The sequence below is a fragment of the Acanthopagrus latus genome, chromosome 17 (genome assembly GCF_904848185.1).
Source record: "Acanthopagrus latus isolate v.2019 chromosome 17, fAcaLat1.1, whole genome shotgun sequence".
NCBI classification, from domain to species: domain Eukaryota; kingdom Metazoa; phylum Chordata; class Actinopteri; order Spariformes; family Sparidae; genus Acanthopagrus; species Acanthopagrus latus.
The window spans coordinates 4,592,282-4,616,359 of record NC_051055.1 but is presented as its reverse complement, the minus strand read 5'-3'; the positions used below and the strand labels follow the sequence as shown (position 1 = coordinate 4,616,359).

Sequence of the window (24,078 nt, the reverse complement as noted above, 5' to 3'; positions counted from 1 at the left end):
CCACCACTGACAACTCTTTTAATGAGAAGGCCTCAAGGGAGCCTCATTAAAAAGTGAAACAATAATTAGCTACAGCCAGCATCCACTGGTAAGTCTAGACTCCCACAGACTCGCCATGTTTTACCACCAAATGAAACCATAAGTCAAATTCTGGCAATCCTTTATATTCTCTACGATCTTCATGGATCTGAAGGGTCGGCCACCCTCAGCTTTGACCATAGGTCATACATAATGATTTTGACTTTAATGAGTGGACAACTATTATAATAGTTGTTCGATTATTCAGGGATCTATGGAAACTCACAGCAAATACTAAAGAAGACAAAAACAGACATTTTCTTGTATTAACTCATATTTCTGAATTCAGAATCTTGTCATTTACACAGCTTGGAGATGGTCATCTCTTATGGTAAGGATTAATGAATGATAACAATTTTATCTTGCATGTGGTATTTTATAGTCTTTCTTAGTAGGATGTACATAATTAGAACATATTCAAATCATTTGAAAATGACTGTCACTTGTTTCCTTGGTTAAGTCTATGCACTTCATATCAGAGCCAACCCTTTGAAAAGTATGCTGCTGTCTTATAGAGTTTGGAATGTCTTAATTATACACCATCATTACTTGGTTACTATTCATTTACACACAGTATGAACATCAATTAGCAGATTCTCCCTCTGCTCTACATTAGTTTACATGCAAAAAATCTAATACTGTATATGATTTAAAGTAAATCAGCTTAACCTTGTAAACACAACGTTAGGGTCCTTTAAGGGGGCAAACCATGTAAACACTGGAAAAGTCAACTCACCATATCAACAGAAAGTATCCTTTCACAGCGTGTGCTGTGTCAGCTTTGTTTGTGTTTGTTTTCTTTTCGGTTGCATCTCATCTCCTCCTGCTCACCTGCCTGCCCTCCTCTTCGTCGCTCCCCTTTGTTGTTAAAATAAAGCTTTTTATTTTGCACAAAGCCTCGTCTCTCTGATTTTGGGTCTGCAGGTACCAAAACCTAACAATATTGAGTTGCAGAGATGTCTGCTGCTAATTCATCCTAAAACACACCTCATTATACTCAACATGAACAAAATCAAACTCACCGAAACAGGATTGTCTTTGCAAAAACTATGTAGCTCTTATGAAAAAAAGAGGAAAATATCAGAACAGACAAGTGCTCTCAAGAGTCTGTTCATGTAAAACATTACAGAATATTTCCCATGACAGCAGTCGACTGACAGTTTTAAGAGCTACCACTGCTAGTTAAATAAGCAGCTATCACCCATGGTGCGCTTAATAGAGAAAACTACAGGTTGGATCTACTTGTGATTCCCTATAAAAAAATAAATAAAAAAAAAAAACTGAGACAAAGCTAGCGTCAATCAATCAATCAATCAATCAATCAATCAATCAATCAATCAATCAATCAATCAATCAATCAATCAATCAATCAATCAAAACAAACAAAAAAAACAATGCTACAAAATAAAAAGGCTTATGCAAAATAACAGTGGCTACTAGATGGTGACACGGGAGTGGATTTTCACTCCTGTCCCATCCCACTCCCACAGAAAAAAGTCTTGTCCCATCCCAATCCCAGGCCAGAGAAAAAAAAAAAAAAATCCTGTCTCATCCCACTCCTGGTAAAATGACTCCCACTCCCTAGACTCTTCTACACTGAATTTGATTCGATCTTCTCCCCATTCTTTTTAGATCACTTTGTGTTCTGAAGTGTTATTTTAAAAGTCATATTGTATTGAGATTATTATTGTGTATTTTCACAGTCCTGTATTTCATTAGTTTTCTGACAAACTGCAACTTCTTTGAATTGAAAACAAAACAAACAGCATATGTGTAATTCATGGCCAGTTCGAACAGGATTACAGAAAAACTGTGAATTTTCCTCCATTCACTGCCATACATTCAACGGTGGTCCTCCACAAGGAGCATGACTCCGGCTCTCTATTGGAGAAAAAGTAAGAAAGTAAAGAGTTTTTTTTCCACCATGGCCATATTAATAATGACAACAATGTCAGTGAGTTTTACACAGAGATGTTAAATTTGTTTGGATAAAATTACACTCAGTCCCGCACTTCGACTTATAGCTTGTCTCTCACTTGACCCTCTCCTTTCTTTTCTTTATTTTCCTCATGATTACAACATAAAGATCTCATATTTAGGGAAGCTAAGATTATAACAGACTATAAAGAGTAGCCTACACTAATGCCTTTACATTGCTTTGACAGAAAATGGTCAATGCAATGTCAGACTACAAAAAAACACCATTGATGTCCTCTGTCCGTGCAGCAATCGAGCCTTTGCAGAGCAGAATCCTACTTGCCACTTCTTCTGTATTTATGCAAAGACTTGAGAGAGCACAAAGAAGACTCCTGGGACTGTGTTGAGCAACAATGAACAAAGGCCATTAATCAGAGTCAGGTTTTCCTCCAAGATTAAACTGTCACTGAAGAACACTGCATCCTTTGCATCCCCAGTCTTCGCGGTCTTGCCATTATAAAACATTTATTTGCGAAGATACTGCATAAGTGCAAGTGTATAAAAAATAATTAGAGGGAAGGAGCAGTGGCAGTGAAGGAGCACAGCCCCTCACGGAGGACATTTCCAATTAATTGACTTTAAGGCACCATAATGTGCTGTTTTCCTCTCCCACTCTTCATAATGGCTGCCACCTCACTGCTGTACAGTCAATTAAAACATAATAAAATTGACTTAAGCAGTCAGCACTCAGTGATTAGGTTTCCTCAAGACAATTACATTTAAGAAAGAAAGGAGAGAATCATATTTTTTTTTGTTCTTCATTTCCCGCTGTCACATTAATTTTGTTGTAGTTAATGGCATGTCACTTGTTACAATGAATAGCATACAGATGTTCATAATCATCTAGGTGTCTTAGATGCTCTATGTTTGTGCACCAGGCAGGCTTTTCTCGGTGTCGTGAAAATGTGTTTGTTAGAGTTTTGGCTGTATTATCTGTTTGGCAGTGATTGAGTATGGCAGTAAAAAGGCACTGAGAGAGACACGGGAATGTGGGATGATTGCCGTTTGGCTTCGCAGAGAGCCGAGGTAATTTCCCTTGTCGCCAACTTAACTCTGTCGTTTGTCAGCCACCACTTGCGCTGCTGGCAGCTATTGTGCCAACAGCAGTCAATCACGAAGATTATGAATCTGAGCCGCAGTCAATCGCCCCGCTTGTGAATCCGAACAGCAGTCAGCGGCTCAGTGTAGGAATCCATTGACTCATGTGGTCGTTTCAAGTGGTCACATGAATATCTGACTGCAGGACATCCTGAAGGCAGGCGGGCAATAGACATACCTTAAAGGAAAAGGGTGGCTCTGTTTCCAAACTATCAGTCTATCTTGGAAATCATCCAGAAAAGTTGACACTGATGGAATCAAAATGCCAAGAAGCCTTAAATACGATGATGAAGCCCTTCTTCACTGAACTTGGTGATTCGTTGCAAAATATCAATACGCTACTAAAATGCAATTGAAAATCAAATCTTAGTGAAAACACTGTCGTTACACTCACGAGGCCCAACCATCCCATTTAATTCAATCAAGCCTTATCCAATATCAAGTGAAATATTTTTAATCCCACTAGATTTTTTTTGATCCTTGTGAATTGTACTCACTCAGAGATAACAGCCACCTTAGTACGGCTGATCTTTAATTCATCTAGATCCATGCATTTCCCTGAAAAATGAATGAAATCTGAATCCACACCTGAAGTTAATGGAGTCTATTCTTGGTTGAGACCAATCCTCCGTCCAAGTTTCTGGAAAATCTGCCCTGTAGTTTTTGTGTCATTCTGCTGTCAAACCAACCAACAAAGTACTTTTTGCTTCACCAAGCCACTGTGGCTGCCTTTCAAGAAGCTTTTACAAATGGATCAGGATATCCAACTATAAGACTCTGCATATTCAGAGATGAAATATTCCAGAGACCTTGTAACAGATGTGTGCCTGTATTAGAGGCTTGTCCTGGACTATTTTCTTAATCCCGGTCTTGCCCACTCCTGCTGGATTTTAGCTAGTACTGCCTGCTGTGTGTTCTACTCTAACCTAATCTTGAGAAGTGTGTCCACGTCTGCCTGTACCTGCCTTAATTTTGTGTCTTCTCCTGTTCTGCAGGAAAAACAACAGTGTGTGATATTAATAAAGAACTGCATACCTGTCTGAATATCACAGTGATATTGTTGTGAATTTTTAGTCTGTACTTTGACACACTTTTCACAATAAATTCCAATTCTTTTTCATTTGATTTTTTTATCAAAGCAAAAAGCAAATGGACAAATTTGTAAATAATTCATCTTTAAACTCAATGGTAATAGAGAAAATGATAATGTTAATGAAGAAAAGGGAGCTTGTTACCTTTCTGATAGCAGCCCTTCATCTGACAGCTCCTTCTTGTTCCATTAGTCCAGCAGTATGAATCTACTCAGACATATTTACAACCGATCCACCATCCACACTTTTTTTTTTTTTTTTTTAACCCTTTACATAGCCAGTGCCGGATAGTCCAATCCATCCTCAAAACAAGTCTGACTGGATCTAAAATAGTATGATAAGTAAAGCCATCTATTCTACCGGACAGATTTTGAATTATTGTGCTGTTTCATCATTAGCGGTTTTGAAATGTAAGATGTGTATACATTTACAATTACATTTAGGCATCTAGCAGATGCTTTTGTCCAAAGCACCTTACAATAAGTACATTCGTCATGAGAAAGTAATCACATATCACTATAGATAGAGTATAAAAGAAAGAATTCAAGTCAAGTCCTCATCTGAGGATCGTAGCAGCGACTTATTAAGGATACCTTAAGTGCTTAACTGATATTATTGAAGTGCTAATGATAAGAACATACAAGTGCAAATATTTTTAATTTTTTGGGGGGGGGTTGGGGGCGAGTCCTGCTTTACGAGGTCGAGGTGAAGTCTGAACAAATGAGTCTTGAGTCTTTTGAGGAAGATGGAAAGTGATTCAGCTGTCCTGACATTGGTCAGGGGTGCTTTCCACCCCCTTGAGGTGCCAAAACATAGAAGGGACATGCTCTTGCGCAGGCTCTGGCACGGTCTTTGAGTAAATGAGGAGCTGACGTCTTTTATTTTCTTGGTAAAGTAAGTTGCAAATTCATCAGCAGTGAAGGAGGGAGGAGGGGGAGGGTTTAGAGTGGTAAGGAGAAAACAGAATAAGGAGAAAAGTTTTTTTGAGGTTGGACTTGATCTTTGACAGACAGAAGGCGTATTTGGCTGCTAATACAGTTGAGGTGAAATAAGAGAGGGGTGGTGGTAGTGAGCAAGGTCATCAAGATGATGTGATTTTCTCCATTTTCTCTCTGCTGCTTGTAGCACCGATCTATTGGTTCATAGAGATTCAGACAGCCGGGGAGCAGGGGGAGATGATCGTGGAGGTGAGTGGACAGAGAGCATCTAAAGAGGAATGGAGGGAGGATAACAGAGTGGAGGAGGATCCCTCAGTAGACATTAGAGTGAATTGATCTGTGGATGGTAGTGAGGAAAGAACCTCTAGACGTTACCTCCTATTTTATTTTGTGACATGTGACAGCCAGGGAGCTATTGTTGCTGTGACAATTTGCTAATGAGGATGTACTTTAAATAAAAAAAAAAAAAAAAAAAAAAAAAAACAAGCCTAAAAAATGAAAATAGAATAAATGCACATTTGTCTCTGTGTTGTGCAGTCTTAGTTTAAAATAATTAGGGATCTGTTTAATTGTTGCCACATTATTCTGCCAAAGGCAAAGCAGCACATCATCAGTTAAAACGTGTTCAAATATGTTATATATGAATGGCATTATTAAATGAAACTTACAAACAACTTGATTGCATTTTTCTTTAATATCAAACATCATTAATCAACCTATCAGTCGCTCTGGTTTTATTATATTAGTATAACATCTCTTAACATCCCCACAGCAATCAAAATATAAAATGATTTGGCAAAAAAGGAAAAAAAAAATCTGTGGCAGTGTAAGTCTAACCCTAACCCACTGTAATAATTCCAATCCAATCCACAGCAGCTCGTACTGCTAATCAGAGCAAGAAAAAGAAAGACTGAACTAAAGAAGGCTACAAAAAAAAAAAAAAAAAAAAAAAAAAAAAAAAAAGGTGACAGAAAGCCCAAGAGGTGAAACAAGAGTCAAATGAGGAGTGGCCGTTCAACCATGGAGACAACTGATGGAGTTAAGGACCTGAAAACAGACGCCATGGTAACTGCAGCTCTGTTCTCAGGTAATGAGCCGGTTTGTTTTGGTTGGGTAAATGTATTATTGCTCTGCATTATGTAATCAATGTAGCTAATGTTAGCTCCTTATGTTGCTGTCATGTGTATTAGCCCAACACTAATCTCTTCAGATTGTAGTTAATGTTATCTAGCTAGCTATGATAGACTTCTGCCGTATGAAACATATTTACACATACTGTGGATCTAATCCATATAGCAGTGTATACATATGCACATTCTTGTGAGAGGGCAAGTCCACTGTTAGGAGGTCATCTGTATGTATAGTTTGCATTGTAGTTGTAAGCAGATGTTAGATGGTATTTTTGTGACGTTCGTTCATATGGCCTTTGAACTGGACATTTTACAAATGTGCTGATGTACCCTTTTTCTGTGTCCTATAGTTTTGAGATGGTCAGATCAGCTTCCAGCGCTCTAAGTGTCAGTTCACCACATAACAGTGCCCTGCTGTTTCTACTATTTCTGCAGGGCCTCTCTCTAACAAGTGAGTGTAACTTGATTCCTGATAGTGCTATGGATCAGACCACTGTTATTCATGCACTACATGTCTCTGATGGATACATTTCATATATACACGTGTTCTTCTTTCATACCAAGTTGGTTTGCTTTATGTGCATGGATGCGCTCCTTCGCAGGGACACAATACAAAAAAGGAATGGCATCATTTCATTAGCTGCACCAGGAAAATGTCAGCTGACCACAGCAGAATGTGGGAACCACACAATGCACCTACCACTCCCTTCAAGTAATCGCTTGCCACCCATCACATAAGCTTCCCATCACCCACCTGACAACCACAGACTGCTTTTTCTTACTTTTTTTTTCAAAGCAACAGTCCTTTGTTGTCTTTGAGAGACTAAACAAGATTTGTATGCCCCATAAACACATTCAGATGTAACTTCATTTCCAGTAAATACATTTAGTTCCCCTTATCCAGATTTCTGTAATTATCATAATTTTTGCAGAGATGATGACTTTTCAGTCACAGTAGTTGGATAAATAAAGTTGTAAAGGATTGTGATATCTCAAGGTCTTTGGAAAGCTGTATTTATTTATTGTCAGATAAGTAATTGTGCGATTCTTTCTACAGGACAATCACTGCCAAAACAGTAGAATACTGTGACATCACCGACATGAACAGTCTAACCTTTATGCCAACACTGACCTGTGTTTATAATCAGTCAATAAACCTCTAGACGTCCTTCCTGTATATAGTTGTTTATGCTACTTATACGCTTTATTGTTTAAATGATAAAGGGTATACTATTTTTGTAGTGTTATTTATTGTGTTCCAAAAAAATACAAAATATGCAAGAGTCTTACCTAATTCAGTTGTTGTTATTATTAGTGCAATGCATCAAGTATAAGGACTGTAATGGGATGGTTGTTTATGCTGGAAGTTGGAAGAAGAAAAGACATTTATCATTTTCAAAACTTTATTCAAACAAGTTACAGACCAAAACAAGGTATATAGGTACAGTAGGTGTCAGGCAGAGATCGCTCCAGACATAGTCCTTGGATTCTGGCCTGTCAAGCAATAGATAAGCAAAATGGTTAGATATGTTTAGTGAACTGTCCTTGGCATACTGTGAACATATACACTTTCAATGGTGAATATTTTTTTTTCATTTTATCTGTTCATGATTTTGACTTGAAGTACCAGCCCTTTATCTTTCTTTACATTTTTTTTTTTTGCCTCACTGTGTTTATTGTTATGCACGAAACACAAATTCAGATTGTGAAAAACTTGGCAAGAAATGTGATTCTGATCAGGGCACTTGTGTGTCCAAGTTACATGCCAGGTCAATATACTGTACAAACACAAGTAGTTTAGTTATAAGTAGTGTTTATCAGGAAACAAAGCACCAGTAATTTTTTACTTTAGATACCTGCTCATGCGCAATCCTTTGAGCTTGAAGATCATCTACTCAAAATATGTCATGTTTTCCAAGAATATCTGCTCCAGGACCTGTCGCATCACGGCCTCGTCCTCCACTTCCTGGAACGCTACTGTCGTCCTCGCTGTCGTGATGATGTGCTTTAGGGGGAGTAGCTTTCAAAAGAGGTTTGAGTGCAGGAGTGGATTTACTGGCTGGGTACTTTCAAATTCTAACCTGGGTTTGAAGGTTTTTCCCTGTTACCAACCACAGCTTTAAGACAGCACGTTCTTGAAAAATTCTGAATAAATCATCTTTGACTGTATTTTAATAGATATATGCAGAATATGTGTGTCATGTTCATTCATACCTGGCTAAGCCATCCATATAATTCCATTTAAAAAAATAGTCAGAAAAGCTGCACAGGTTGTGGACTTCACACTCTTCAACTAACACTTACTTTGATCTACTTAAGCATTAACTGCAACCATTACACTTGCCTGCATGATGGCTTGCTCCTAAGAAAGCAAAATGGTGGATGTGAACAGAGAATTATAGTAAAACAGGTAAACGTTCCAATTATGACATTTGTGCACGCGAGTCCCTCTGTGTAATACTGTCGACCCTCGCTGCAGTTATGGAGACTGCAGCGAGGGCAGAGGGCAGGGTGGGTTTTCACTTTGCATTACTCGTACAGCTTACCTTGGAATTATTTGTTTAACACTAAGTGTGTCTTAGCCATAAGTTAGCAAGCAATGGTAGGCACCCAAGGTGTTTGTGTCTGTGTTTCTGTGCTCAGTTCAGCCTCTGACTAAACTTAGCACTGACCAGAGACTCCAGTTTGTTTTGTCATTTCTCTTTTTTGACTAGTTTTTTCCCCTTCCCTATCTGGACATTCATTAAGTTTAGTGCAGTCAGCAGTCAACAGGGACTGCATCTCAGTGGCATGTTGCTGCAGGCAGGTTGAGAGGCTGGAGTTAAGATAAAATCACCTTTGTTCCCAAAACAAACACATAAATAAAACATAATAATAATAATAATAATAATAATAATAATAATAATAATAATAATAATAATAATTAATTAAAAAAATAAAACTGTGAGCTCCTCCTCCTACAAATGAAGGGCTTCAGATCAGGGCAGAATCTCATATGACTGAGTGTGCATTCCTCCAATAGCTGGCATGCTAATGATTACATTACATAGGTTTAGGTGACTCGACCAATCAAAGAAATATTACTAACTACTATTAACCAAGCATTGCAGTTTTTGAGTGAGGTTAGTGATGTAGAAACTGGGGTAATGAGTCAGAGAGTGATGCATCCCCCTGGCCTGGGAAAACTCAACCACCACCACCTGTTCGCTCTGTCTCAGCCTTCTCTCGTAGCATGCCTGTAGAGGATAACACTGGCCATGCTGACTTCCATCTGCAGTGGTTGGAGGTTAAACGGATTCCACCCTGCCGCTCCCTTATCATGACTGTCTGCTATTCTGCCAGAGCAGACCACAAATGCAATTCCCTAACCTTGGGGTAGACCGACCGAGGCATGTGTTACACTTAATAAAGTGCTGACCTAAATCTAACTCTACACTCTGCTACTTATGTGGTCCAGGGGGACCGAGGGAACAGGGAATAGGGTTTTCTTGTGTTTATGAGTGCTGAATGAATGAGTGCTGAATCAATGTGGTTTCACCCAGACATTTAGCAGCAGTGTGACACAGATGCTGAGTTAAAGGCAAACACAATCTCTGCAACTTTTAGCCACAGGCAAATAAATGATAGAAAATGGGGTTACAATATATTGCAATTTATTTGACAACTCTATTTAAGCTATATTAGAGTGAACAGGGAAATCATTTGAGTCTTACTTTATCTATCAGAACTTGTTTTTGTCGAAAAAAAAAGAAAAAAAAAAAAAAGATTGTCTCAGTGGATGCACTTTTTATAGCCCAGCCTTGAACCCTGCAGGGACCTTATTGAAACTAAAGGAGTTATTATTTCTCTTGTTCTTCTTCTTCTTCTGCAAATACAAACACATCCTGAGGGTGCTAAACATTCACGAAAACTCACCAAACTTGACACATATTAGCCATGTTTAAAATTTACACCTGATCTGAGTCTTGTGCAGGGGCATGGCTAAATAGCTTTACCATAACACATTAGTAGGCACAGATATCATACCCAGACGTAGACAACTGCCTCTTGGAGCCACTGCCTAAATCAAACAGTAAATCAGCCTTTTTTAAATGTAGTGCTTATTTTTGGTGATTTACACGTCGTACAAGCTTGTCCTACGATTAGAGTAAAATATTGTCAATTTTACATTGATTTGATCTTTAAATAAAAAAATGAAAAAAAAAAACAAAAAAAAACATGAACATAGCTTCAACCATCCTCATACAGAGTAGTATTTCATACTGACAAACACATTTAGCTCAGATTATTTTGGTACATGTTTCATATATCTATATTTGTTGAATATATCAAATTTGCAAGCAGAAATAGAGAGAGATTTTGGTCAGATCAACAATCGTTTTCATTTCAAATGATTCAGACTGCATTATGACTGTGTATAGCGTAATGTTTAAACTTTTCATTCATGAATGTTCTTTGTGTTCTTAAAAATAATACTTACTTATCTATACAATCTACTGAAGTCTTACAGCTTTTTGTGGTTGATGCTGAGAATTGTGTGGTCCATGGTTTGTATTCAGCACAATTCTGGTTCTATCATCCCTGACAATGGTTCCTCTTTGCTACAATTTGCCTCTTTAATACTAACTAGAAGACTGATCCCAGCATTTACCCTTCATGTGCTCTTGACTGCAAAGATATTAGAAAGTTGGGAGAAACCTGCAGAGGAGAAAGCACAGGGGCAAAGAGCTTCCACTCTTGCGTGTAGATTTACTGATCTGTCACGACTTTATGTGGTTGAAATGGAAAAGAGAATTGGGCTATGTTTACAGCACCATAAACCTTTCTTTTAAACCCAAGGACTTGGCGACCCAGAAACTGTAGCGTAGCACCCATAAAACTGAGGCTAACACCGTCTTTTAAATCTGATGAAACATTTATCGATTCTTTTTAGATCTTGTTTTATTTGCTCCTCCTCTCCCACCTCTGGGTTAATAGAAGCGAATCAGAGGACAGCAGCGATACTGAGGATGGTGAAGCTTTGCATGCCAACAGCATAGGAGACATAAAAATAAAGACAGGGAGCTTCAAGGAAGAAAGAAAGATAAACACAACAGTGATGCTCTAGTGAGGAATTTGGGCAGCAGGACAGTCTGTGATAAAAAATAAACTGCAGTTCACAGTAATGATGACATGTCATGCAGTACAACAGTGAGACAATGGAGCTTGGTGACAAGAAAAATACATTTTGAGGAGGATCATTTTCAGGTACAAATTAACACAATTAATGTTAATATTTATATCAATAGTAGACTGTTTCCATCAGAGAAAACAAAAACAAAACAACAATAACAAAATGTGAATGCAGATGAATATGCGTATCCATTCTCAGATCTATTATGGTCTTATAATTCAATTGTTGTGAAGCAGGACCTGCATGTGCAAGGCTGATTTCCACTCCCATAGCCATAAACACACTCTTTCTCAGCTGTATGCTTGTCAACATATCAGTCTGTCCATGAACGAAAAGGGCAGAGAAAATCAACTTCACTGTGTTTTGTTCATTACATCATAGCACCGCTACGATCATTAATTCATCACATGTACATGTTAATCATCATCAGCAATCAGTGATACCCCACTCATCACTATCAAATGTCAAGAAGGTAATCAATGATTCAGTAATTTTGTTTGTGTCTAAAGAGTGTTTGGACATCAGCACTACAAAGCATATACACCTGTTCATCAGTTCATTTTTTTGCCCACTTGGGGCCAGAGGAAATATGGTGTAAACACAACATTGACATATTGTATTGTCATTTTACTCCAGCAGATTCAGAGCAACATTTGCATTCATTTGGATCATGTCTGCCTGCCCACATGCCTGCCCACATGAGTGGCGGTGCTTTATAGATCCTGTTAAGCTCTGTTTTAGCTTACTGCAGCTGCTAAATGTTTCACTATGCTCCCCACCTAATTGCTAAATATGTCTGATGCTGTTTGGTATGAACGTTTTTTTTCTTTACTGTTTTCTCAAAAAAAAAAACCCACAACTTTAATACGACTGAACATTGTGCCATACAGTGCCTGTCAACACTGGTGACATTCGCTGGAGTAGGGTTTTAACCTTTCCCCCTGTGTGCTCCCAATTCAATTTTTCTCCTGTTTCTCTCTGATTTCATAGAGAATCAGAATCAGGATTGCTTTAATTTTGTCAGAGGATCAAAGGAAATAAACAATCTTTTCTCAGCTTCTGTGCTGGACATGTGTGGTGGTAGATGGCACAAGTGAGCATGTGCGAACGACCCTGCCGGCGTGCATCGATTGTCCCTGTGCTTACTCAAGCCCTCCACTCCACTTAGTTTGCTGCTGAAAATGGGTGAAATGGTTGACAAGAGGGAGAAATAAACTTCCAAATTTCAGTTGACTTGCTGTGAGACTTCCCCCTTTATTGACTATCTGCCCCATCCCATTTGCTCATCCTCCATTCTGCAGACTGTAGCTCCCAATTTACTTCATCATTTTATTCCTCTTCTTCCTTTTGAAGGTCTACCTGTGAGGCGTGATGGCTATTCACACACTTTCGCACAATGCTTGTACTTAAATATATTAGTCTCTCAATTACATCTCTTCTGCTCACAGGAATTACAGTAAAGTAATATTTGGTCATTGGCTGTAAATTACTCTTCTGCTCAGATATACACAGATCCAGCAGTTACCTGAAAACAATAAGTAAAACATAATATGTGTTTACCTTAGCTCCAGCATGTATAACAGTATGAACTTGTCTTTTTAGCACTTTTACATCCACCTGAATTATGGCTATATGAACTCAAATTTAACGGTATTTTATACAGAAAAAATATGTCATTGTTATACTCTGATCCAGTGTACTAACAGCATTGACAATAAAAACATCAACAGTGATCATTGTATGAACGCTTATTGACACACATTTCAGACTCAGTAGCTTAATAAACACAGTTTAGGAATAGGACTCACAGCTGTAAAAGGTGGGCATGGACCCCTGACCCCCTCATACCAGTTTGGCCTAAAGCTCCATCAGAGTGGTTGGGAATATGTTCAACTTGGGCTGCACTGCCACATCGTTCTTGGACTTGCTGATATGTGTTGCTGATATAACATGTATTTACTGTTGTATGCATTTATTTTAAAATGGAGGCCAAGAATTTGTTCATTTTTTTAACATAAGAATCACACATCAATGACGCAAACAAGAATGTATGGCAGAAAGCACCATTTTATGGACACACCTCCAACTCCTCAGCCCTCTCAGTACCTTGACATGTTTCTCTCACTTTTATATTCACTGGGGCAAAACAGGCTGCAATGTCCCTTCCTCATTTCATGATAACTACGAGAAGTAGAAACACAACGTAGAGGCAAACATCTCATTGTACAAGTAACCATCCCTCCCGACTTTACACGGGTTGATACTATTGATTACTTTACTCAATATAGCATTATTTATCGAAATGCAACAGCCAAGACTGATAAAGTTACATGGTTAACGTCACAACATTGTGTAGAACTAGCTAGGATACTGACATTCGGATACTTGCTTCTGCTTCAGTGAATTGGCTCGATATTTAAGTATAGTGAGACCAGACATTTACAAACTAGATTTGCTTACTGGAGTGAAGAACAGGGGCCAGGGACACGTTTACAGAGGCACTGGCCCCTGTAGGCCCCTGTGTAGAACCGCAACTGGGTTCCTGGCCCCTCAAGACCTCTGGCACCCTGAATATCAACGTTTAAAATACATTTGTGATTTCAGTGCCATCTAAGGTTAAAAGGTGACTGGTTTGGTGTAAATAACAACTATATTAATACAGGGATCCACCAAATAAATAAATAAATAAATAAATACATACATACATACATACATACATACATACATACATACATACATACATACATACATAAATAAATAAATAAATAAAAAGCTGTGTTAAATGTGTCATGTCATACTAACAGGCTATGTAACCATTTGCCATTAAGAAAAACCTCACCTGCTTTATCATCAGCTGTGGAGGCACTGACACTTGATGTCCCCTAAACAATAGGCCTTGCTAAACATACTTGATGCCCAGACTTCCCTCACCCCGGACACTTCTTCTAGCTCCTCCGGGAGGATCCCAAGGCTTTCCCAGACCAGCCGAGCGATATAGTCACTCTAGCATGTCCTGGGTCTTCCTCGGGGTCTCCTCCCAGTGGGGCATGCCAGGAACACCTCCCGAGGAGGCCGCCCAGGGAGCATCTGAAACAGATGCCAGAGCCACCTTAGCTGGCTCCTCTCGACGTGGAGGAGCAGTTCTACTCCGAGCTCCTCCTGGGTGACAGAGCTTCTATTTTATAAATGATTTATTTCAACCAGTTACTCTTTCTTAAAAAAAAAAAAAAAAAAATAGAGGAGGACCAACCTCCTCTACCTCTATGGATGAGCCTCCTCTGAATAGGTGAAAGTGACAAGGTCACTTTTCATGCCAACTTCCTGGAGTAGTCAAACAGCAAGACTGCAAGGATCCTGGAGTAGTTTTATGATGGCTGGCACTTGGTGCCAGGATTCCTCCATAAGGCAATAGTTAGTAAAAGACTAAAGACTCCACACAACCCATCTGCATCATCATAGGCACCGAAAGACTGGCATGTCACACTTCCTCGCAATGTCACTTAGAGTCTTCTGTCATTTTGTATTCTGTTAAGGTGACCACATGTGATTGCAGTTAAGAGGGAAGGGGCACCGGTAATAGGTAATATTTAATGTGAGTGAGTTAATATTCATGTTGTTTCCAAGAAACCTTAATTCAATGCAACTTTTGCTTTGTGATACCAACATCTCCAGATGTGTTTATTTTGTTGATGATAAGCACAAGTGTTGCTTTCCTACTTCTTGAGCTAAATAGACTAAAACAATAGAAAATGCATTGTCAGCTGTTTTCGTAAACTAATGGAAAGTTGACTTTAGAAATGTTTCCCACAGGAAAGAAACACTACAAACATATGATGATCTTACTGAACATGAACATGCATTCCATTAAACTAGCCAAAATGAGTTCAAGCTTAAACATCTACACAAAGTGATGAGCTCGATTTTGCCTAAGTTCTTCTCCATCTGCAGACAACTGAATGATTTTTCAGAGTTGAAGAGAAAAACAAAGTCAATCGGTTACAGCACCACAAAGTATCAATGGCCAGATGGGGCATTACATCCATATGGAAAGCAAGTAAAGCAAGACCAACTCCTTGCCACCAGAGCAACCAACCAGCCAGAAGGCAACAATGTGAATTTTGGAAGTGGTTGAGCATAGGACACAAGCTGAGAGCTGATCATCCTGCAGTGGGCCACCCTTACAGAGTGTATAGTTTTTAAAGGCAGAGACACCCAGTGATGCAAGGGCACACTGTTGAAGATGTGTCCAGCTGTTCCAGAGTATAACACTGGCCACGAGTCAACTCCAACACAACTCGGAGTACCCCTTGACATGAGCAGCACATGTGTTACTGATAACAATGATGAATGTCCATTTCTATGTCAAATGAAGCTTTGCAAAATGCAAGGACGATAGTCAAGATGCTGATGTGGTTGAATTTAGACCAAAATAATACGCCTGACTAATCCTTTTGTTTGTAATTATCTTCAATTTTAGTAACAGGTATCCTTTTTTATGTAATTGGTATGCAAATGTGACATTTGCAATTCCAAATGATGGAATAGAATTGTTTTATTTAATTTCTGTTTTTCCAAAAGGTTCATTGGGACATTAATAACTGTGTATTGTTCAAAATAGAGCAGTCTAAATTGGGACGTAATTATAAGCAGTTGTATATGAGACTGTTTTAATAATACCAAATATAATTGGCTGTAAAGGGCTTTAAATGTATAACACAATTACATCATGAAAATATCGAGATAAGGCCTGTTTCCAGTAAACAGAAATTCTAGGTAACTTGCATGATATTTCTGTTTGTTTGCTATTGACTTACAAAGCAATGCATGCATTGAGATAACTTAAACATGTTAAAAACTGATTTTGGCTCTTTGTTAATCAAACTGATTTTAGCAATGCTTAAAACACATAGGATGGCAATTTCGTCTGTGGGTTCACCACTTTTTTATACCAACTTATTTAAAACTGAAATATCTGAACCACTACAGCAGATGGATTGCATTAGGTACAGTTATTCATGGTCCCAAGAGGATGACTTTGAGTTTGTTGCTAATTAGCAAATGTTAACATGTTATACATCATTGTGACCATGGTAACCATTACTTCTTTACCTGTGTTTAATGTGTTTTCTGGGTTTTTGTGGTGTCTTTTGCTTGTCTTTTTCCTATGGAGCCAGAACAGCGACAATTAATTTTGGCATTGAAAAAAAAAAAAAATGTGTCAGTGAAAACAAAACTTAATAAAGGAAACATGGCATTGAACCACTGTATTTAAAAATGTTGTACTATCACTGATACAAGTATTTGGCACTGAAATTACTACACTGAAAAATAAAACATTGACATATAAAACTTATTTCATTCAATTTGGATATTTCTTGGGATTGATGTGTTTTTCAAGACAATCTTCATGTCTGTTTTATTCCATAAACATAAACAAGTTTACTTCAGTACTTGATTTTTTATTTTTTGCAAGGTTTTTGGTTGATTTGGTTTGCAAGATGTTGATGTTTTCTGTTTTCTTAATGTGCACCTGCTGTGTGAAATGTCACTTTTATGACACAGCATTTTGGGGTTTGCGAATTTAAACACCGAGACAGTTTAAATGACAACAACAAGTAAAATAGATAATATGAAGACAGACTGGATATTTCCAGTGCTGTCTGACAGCAGAAGATATTGTCTTGATCTTAAATGTGTAGGGAGAATGAAAGGTATGGGCTTGTCCTGATAGGACAAACATATTTTCTCAGATTTTCAACAGAAGTAAATAAATGATAAATAAATATAAGGACAAATCCATTGATCACCCACCCACAATTGCACCAAATGTCAATGCCAAGTGATGCAGTGGTAAATGGTGCATCATACTTTTCCCTGACAGGGACGACAAACTAAATTGATTAATTTAAAAAAAAAAAAAAAATCATCATTCTTTTTCAGACTTGAGGAAGTCACTACACAGGAACTAGACAAGGCAGAAGGAGTGAAGTTAGATATATTACAAGACTTCAGGAAATGAACCTCCCATTGCAACAGATTAGAGGGAACAGATGCAAGAGTAAACTGCCAAAAGGATTTTTCTTAATTAGAGAATTAATGACACAGCACTGGTGACAGAGTACTGTATGAATGAATGATCATTTTTGAATAATCTGCTGTTGGATTTAACAAAATCAAACAAGTAAACAACTGCAGAAAACATACACCACCCACCAACACCATTGCAACAGCAGCAGCAGAAGACAAAATGTTGGAATAGTAATCAGGGGAAGCATGGAAATCAGAGCATATCCATCCCTGGATTGTGTTATAATGAAATATGACAAATGATTTATGTCTGGTGTTTATTAAACTATGGGAGGCAATTTGTTAGACTGCAAATTCACATACGTCCCCTTTTGTAATTGAATCACACAAAGTAATGAATATCCCATTTTGTTTAGTCTGGTTGTTTGTCTTTATTCTCTATTGTTTTGTTTGCTCCAAGAAATTAATCATTGCATACATTATGCAAGTGCCTTTGATTAAACCTGGGTGATAATTTTACTAGACATTTCATTCAAGTTTTTAAGTCATAAAACTACAGAGGAAACGTATTGTTTAAAAGTCAAGTTTAAATTATATTGGTTTTATATATTTGTTTTCTGGCCTTTGTTGGCCTTATCAGGTTTACTATATTGCAGTGCACACAGATCTAACAGTTGTGTTCTATAAAGCTTTAATTAAACTCATCTTGGTCAACCGCTCAAAGTTACACACCTTTTCTATCAGTGAACATAAAAGAAGCATTTTGACACACTCCGTAGTCAAAGGGTAAATACAAAGAATATTGCAAGTATTTAAACATGAACACATATCTATGATAACATATTGTTAAACTCAAGCCACTTAAAGCCTTTGCCTAAAGATTCTGGTAATCCATGCTCTTTCAACAAACCTGGGCTAGTTTCTAAACATCTGCAGATGAAAGTCATTAGATACAGTCAAAAGATGCGAAAAAGCTAGTTCAGTTAGGAACACTGTTTTCATAGGTTTAACCATTTAATGCAACACATTAAACATATGTATGGTTAGTGCTGGTGGCTCTGCTCTTAAGATGCTCCCTCAGTTGACCAAGCACCATGCTAAGCCAAAACAGGGAAGACACTGCAGAAAATCCCCCAAATTATCTGATTAAAGATATAAACATGTATCATGCAAGACGCCATTCACCAATCATGTGAAGTATCAATGCGTAGCAGCAAGCCTGTTGCAGATGCCCATAAAGCATCATCTTAGAGATGCCAGCATGTATCATGTGTGGTCGTACTACCTAATTCAGTGTAGTGCATACCCAGCTGAGCTGAGATTTATCTTATTTACTCAGGGATGAATGTAACATTGGTTGGCTGCAGAGAACTAGCAACCCATGGCTTTATACAGCTAAGGAGAACAGTTGGTTGGCAGGTTGGTTGTTCTGTAAAGAAATAGGATCCATCTTGCTTTGTACATGGAAGATAAAGGTCATAAATGTGTGTTAGTTGTGTAGTAACAGTTAACCTTTGCTCGGCCTTTCTGTTTTTGAATGTTTAAGGTGGCTTGGAATATGTGCGAGCAACAACAGTGATTATAGAAATGTTAAGATCACCCATAGCATTGAAAGAGTCTTAGCCTGTTGCATATTCTCGGCACCTGAGGAACCCATAAAAAACAATGATGAACACAGATTCCAGTAATAAAACAGCATAAAACCCAAAACACCCCTGCCTAAGAAGGGAAAGGGCTTATCATTATGTCTTGGTTACTCAGCAGAGACCATTTAATTAGATGGAAGAGTTCCCTAGCAAGTTACATACTCAAATACCTGCTACAAATGCTTCAAGGTATTTCAGGGCTTAAAACAATGAACAATAAAAGCACAAATCATAGTGTTGGGAATTGATGTTAAGGCAGGTGTGGTTATTAGAAATGAATCATTATTGATAATAATTATTTTAATTAAATCAATAATTAGGATTGAGTCATCAAACAGGGCGCCACCCTGGAATCAGCGATCAATAACCAGACCAAAATAGTTTCAAAAGAAGGGTCCACTTTAAATGTAAAATATTTGTAAAGTAAAGGAAATGAATCCGAGCACTGACCATCACAACCAGTAATTATCACTAATATATGTACAAAACAACCACCCAAAACTGCTATGTACAATATAAGATCACATATAAAATCAAATCAGTAACACTTTCAATAAACAAAATCCATCACTCGACTAAAGCAGCTAAACTATGAAACTAAAACAACAAACAAACTCAAGCGCAAATAACAAAATAGCATGTTGTGTGTGTGCACGTGTGTGTGTGTGTCAGAGAGAAAAAGAAAGCGAGCCAAGATGGCAGCTGTAGCTAAAGACACAAGATAGCAGTGAGCCAAGATAGCAGTCACAGAGTGTTCCGTGAAAGGACTACAAAAATGGCCACATATGACTTGGGGAAGTCACGTTCTACAACAATGGGCGGACATTACTAGCCCTTATGTTGTGTTCCAGTCAAATCTGACCGATTTAAAAGTTTTATATCTGAAAAATGTATTTAATTTGATAAGACTGACCTAAGAATCCATGACTTTGTCCACAAAGAGGATTTCAACACACAAAATAAATAGTATTTATTTACATACAATTTTGTGTATTGTTTTCAACTTTTGTACACTCTTGGTGTTCCCGGTCAAAAATGACCAGTCATTAGAAATGAATGGGGGAGACTACAATTGTAAAAAACTGATCTCAGGAACATCCTCATTTGTGTGTGCATGTGTCTGTCTCATATTGACACAGACACATGCACACACACACACATGCACGCGCGCGCGCACACACACACACACACACGCTCACACCTTGGGTCCCAGGCAACCACCACGGGAACCTTAGCCCAGTAGAGTCTCTCTCCCGCGGGAACAACACCTGTTCTTAGAAAGTTGCAACATTGTTTCAGTAATATTGATAATCTCGCAGCTTTGGTAGCCTATATAAATGTTTTTTTGAGGCGGTGCTCAGAGTTCATTGTGTGGCAGCACCATGGCACGTCGATATACCACACTGATGAGGAGGAGAGAGGCCAGGAAACTGACAGTGAGGATGGATTAGAGGAGGAAGTGTCAGAAGATGAAGATGACACAGAATACAATCCAGACCAAGAATCAACTGATGGAGAGGAATCCAGTGATGAAGAGGATGGCAATGCTGAGGCTGCTGTCACATTCAGGTCAAAGAACGGGAACTTGTCCTGGTCTTCATCCCCACCTGAGAATCAAGGTAGGCTTTCAGCTGAAAATGTCATCAGGATGACCCCAGGACCAACAAAATATGCCGTATCCCGAATTGATGACATCAAATCCTGCTTTGAACTGTTCCTGACTGACTCCATCAAAAACATAGTGGTAAACATGACCAACTTGGAAGGGAAACGGGTCTACAAAGACAACTGGAAGGAGGTAACCCAGACAGACATGAACGCATACATGGGTGTTTTGATTTTGGCTGGTGTGTACAGATCCAGAAACGAGTCTGGTCGGACAATTTTTCGGGCCACCATGTCACTCCAGAAATTTCACATGCTGTCACGGGTGATTCGCTTTGACAACCGTGATACAAGACCAGGCCCTCGTCAACAAGACAAACTGGCAGCAATCAGAGAGGTTTGGGACAAGTGGGTAGAGCGCCTGCCACTCATCTACAACCCAAGTCCAAACGTCACAGTGGATGAGCGCCTTGTCGCTTTTAGGGGACGCTGCCCTTTCAAACAGTACATGCCAAGCAAGCCGTCTAAATATGGCATAAAGATATGGGCAACATGTGATGCCAGTACAAGTTATGCCTGGAAAATGCAAGTTTATACTGGGAAATCTGCGGACGGTGTTCCTGAAAAGAACCAAGGGAAGCGTGTGGTTCTGGAGATGACTGCAGGTCTCAAGGGACACAACATAACGTGTGATAACTTCTTCACCTCCTACACTCTTGGTCAGGAACTGCTCCAAAAAAAATTGACCATGGTGGGAACGATCAGAAGAAACAAGCCTGAGCTGCCTCCAGCCTTACTTGCTACTCAGGACAGGGATCGTTTTTCCTCCAGATTTGCCTTCACCGATACTCACACTCTTGTGTCCTACTGTCCAAAGAAGAGGAAAAATGTGCTCCTGATGACAACTCTGCACAGGGATGCCGCTGTGAGCACCAGGGAGGACAAGAAACCCAATGCCATCCTGGATTGCAACAGGAACAAAGGCGGAGTTGACAACCTTGATAAGGTATGTTGATTTTTATTTTTCATGTACTTCTTCTCTATCATCAGATTGTTTGAACTGCACTATAAAAGTAAGACTTGGTTTTGGTGGAGTACACATTACATTTATGAACAACACTGAGTCAGTTCTATGTATTTGAATATGTAAACATGTTTTAGATGATTAGTTCAAACAATGCCTGGATGCTTCATGCAAATCATGACGTATCATTTGCATGTATTCATGATTTTATCTACTTTGTGCACTTTTGCAGGTTACTGGCACATATTCTTGTCAGAGGAAGACAGCACGTTGGCCCATGGTGGTGTTTTTCAACATGTTAGATGTGTCAGCGTACAACGCATTCGTGCTGTGGATGGAGGTGAATCCAAGATGGAAGCAGGGGAAATGTTTCAAGAGGAGGCTATTCCTGGAAGAGTTGGGGAAAGCCATGCTAGCACCCTCCATTCAACAACGCCAACACCTTCCCCGAACGCCAGCCTCTGCAGGATTGGTGAGAGAGATACAAGGCGGAGAAGCGAGATCACCTGCTGCAAGAGAGAGAGGTGACAAAAGGAAGAGGTGCAGTCTATGTGCGCCAAGAGATGTAAAAACAAGCATGACGTGCCAAAAATGCAATGCATATGTGTGCAAGGCACATGCAACATCTTGCACATATTGTCCAAAATGTGCATGAGAAGTTTGAGTCAACCCACTCCAAGTTTAGAAGCCTGATTTTTAACAGTTTTCAGTTGTTTTTCTGTTATTAGGCAAAAACAAATCTGATAGAGTGATGAATATTGTAATGTTATTGTTCTTGTTAGTTGTTCTTTAATGTATTAAGACATCGATCTTGTAATATTGGGAAATTGTTTTGGGATAATTTCCTTTGTACACAAATAAAATATTCCGGTCACTTTTGACCGGGAACACGACTAGTGTTACTTTATGTGATTGTATAAAAAAATTAAATGGTTTCAAAACAAATATTCTTGGTAACTTTGACCCTAAGTAGTCTGTAATAAACAATATACTATGTTTCATCTGATTATATTTTATAGTCAAAATAATCCAGAAATGATGTTTTTTAGAACTCGAATTCAAGATGTATACACTCAGATCAGTGAGGTATACAGGCCATAAATAACAAACAAAAGTTCAAAACTTGTAATGTTCACAAGAACTGAAGTTGATAAAAAGATCTAACACAACAAGTAGTGATAATATATGTATTATTACAGTTTTTATGATGAGTTTAAATGGAATGGTCATTTTTGACCGGGAACACAAAATTGTTTAACATGAAACGAACACAACATGAGGGCTAGGAGAGGAAAAAGAACACAAACTCACAAATCATTGTAGCTCACAAGGATACTATACATGCTAAGAATCTGCCCACATGCTAATTATGCCTCACTTGTAGTCGTGTTTTCCTTTTTCCAGCTCGCTTCTTCGTCGTGGATTAAAGGAGGTTGCAGCATCCTGCATTTGCTGTTTAAACAGTGTGGTCGACATGGGCACTGAGAAAATAGGCAAAGCTTTGTTAGTGGAATGAGCCCGTATTTGAGCAGTGGGCTTCACGCATGCCACCGGATGTCAGAATGGTCCCAACAATAGGTATATAACTGACAAGACTGACAGAGATAAGGCTGTGCAGAAGAAGTGAAATCGGACCACTGCAGATCTCTGTGGATCCCTCCAGATAAGCAGTCTGCAGCAGTCACCACATGGCGGCCTGACACCTTCTTTAGTTTATGCTGTTTTCCACTTAAATTTGTCACCTGTCTGTAGTTTACTGAAAGGCCGATTACCAATGCAACCCATAACATTTCAACCTGATTCCTTGTAAATGAAAAGCCCATTTAAAAGACGATCTCACATTGCACAACATGCAGCTTTACATGCAGTCATCGCCCTGTAACCAATTTAACAGAATTGAATTAGACAAAACTCCTCTGTGTTTAGTTTGAGATGCTATCAGCATTCAGCTGCTGTACAACATCACTCTGTGAGCTCTTCTGTGATTACATTAATGCTATCAAAGCCCTGCTCCTTTTGAACACAGTCTTAATTATTACAACTTTAATTAAAGACTGATTCATCCAGCTCTGACTGACTGTTCAGTGCAGGGACATTCACTTTCCTTCATGACTGTACATTTCGTACCAGACAGGAGGGACCCCCACAGGGGATGGTTGAATGCCTGTTGGGAACAATTTTATCCACTGATGATTGATTACATGTGTGGCAGCTTTAGCCATCTTTTGGTCAGATGACTGAGCTCATGAGTTGGGAGTTGCTGTCAGGATCCTGGAGAGGCCTATGATAGC

The 24,078-nt window shown here is 38.8% G+C and overlaps 1 protein-coding gene across 1 annotated transcript; it reads left to right on the top strand.

The window, feature by feature from the left end:
- The first annotated feature begins 6,202 nt into the window (after positions 1–6,202).
- On the top strand, positions 6,203–22,680 carry LOC119005684 (piggyBac transposable element-derived protein 4-like). The gene is made up of 3 exons (XM_037073544.1): positions 6,203–6,269; positions 20,520–21,769; positions 22,020–22,680. The coding sequence occupies exons 1-3, from the start codon at positions 6,203–6,205 to the stop codon at positions 22,440–22,442; spliced, it is 1,740 nt and encodes a 579-aa protein (XP_036929439.1). The 3' UTR covers positions 22,443–22,680.
- Positions 22,681–24,078: the final 1,398 nt, after the last annotated feature.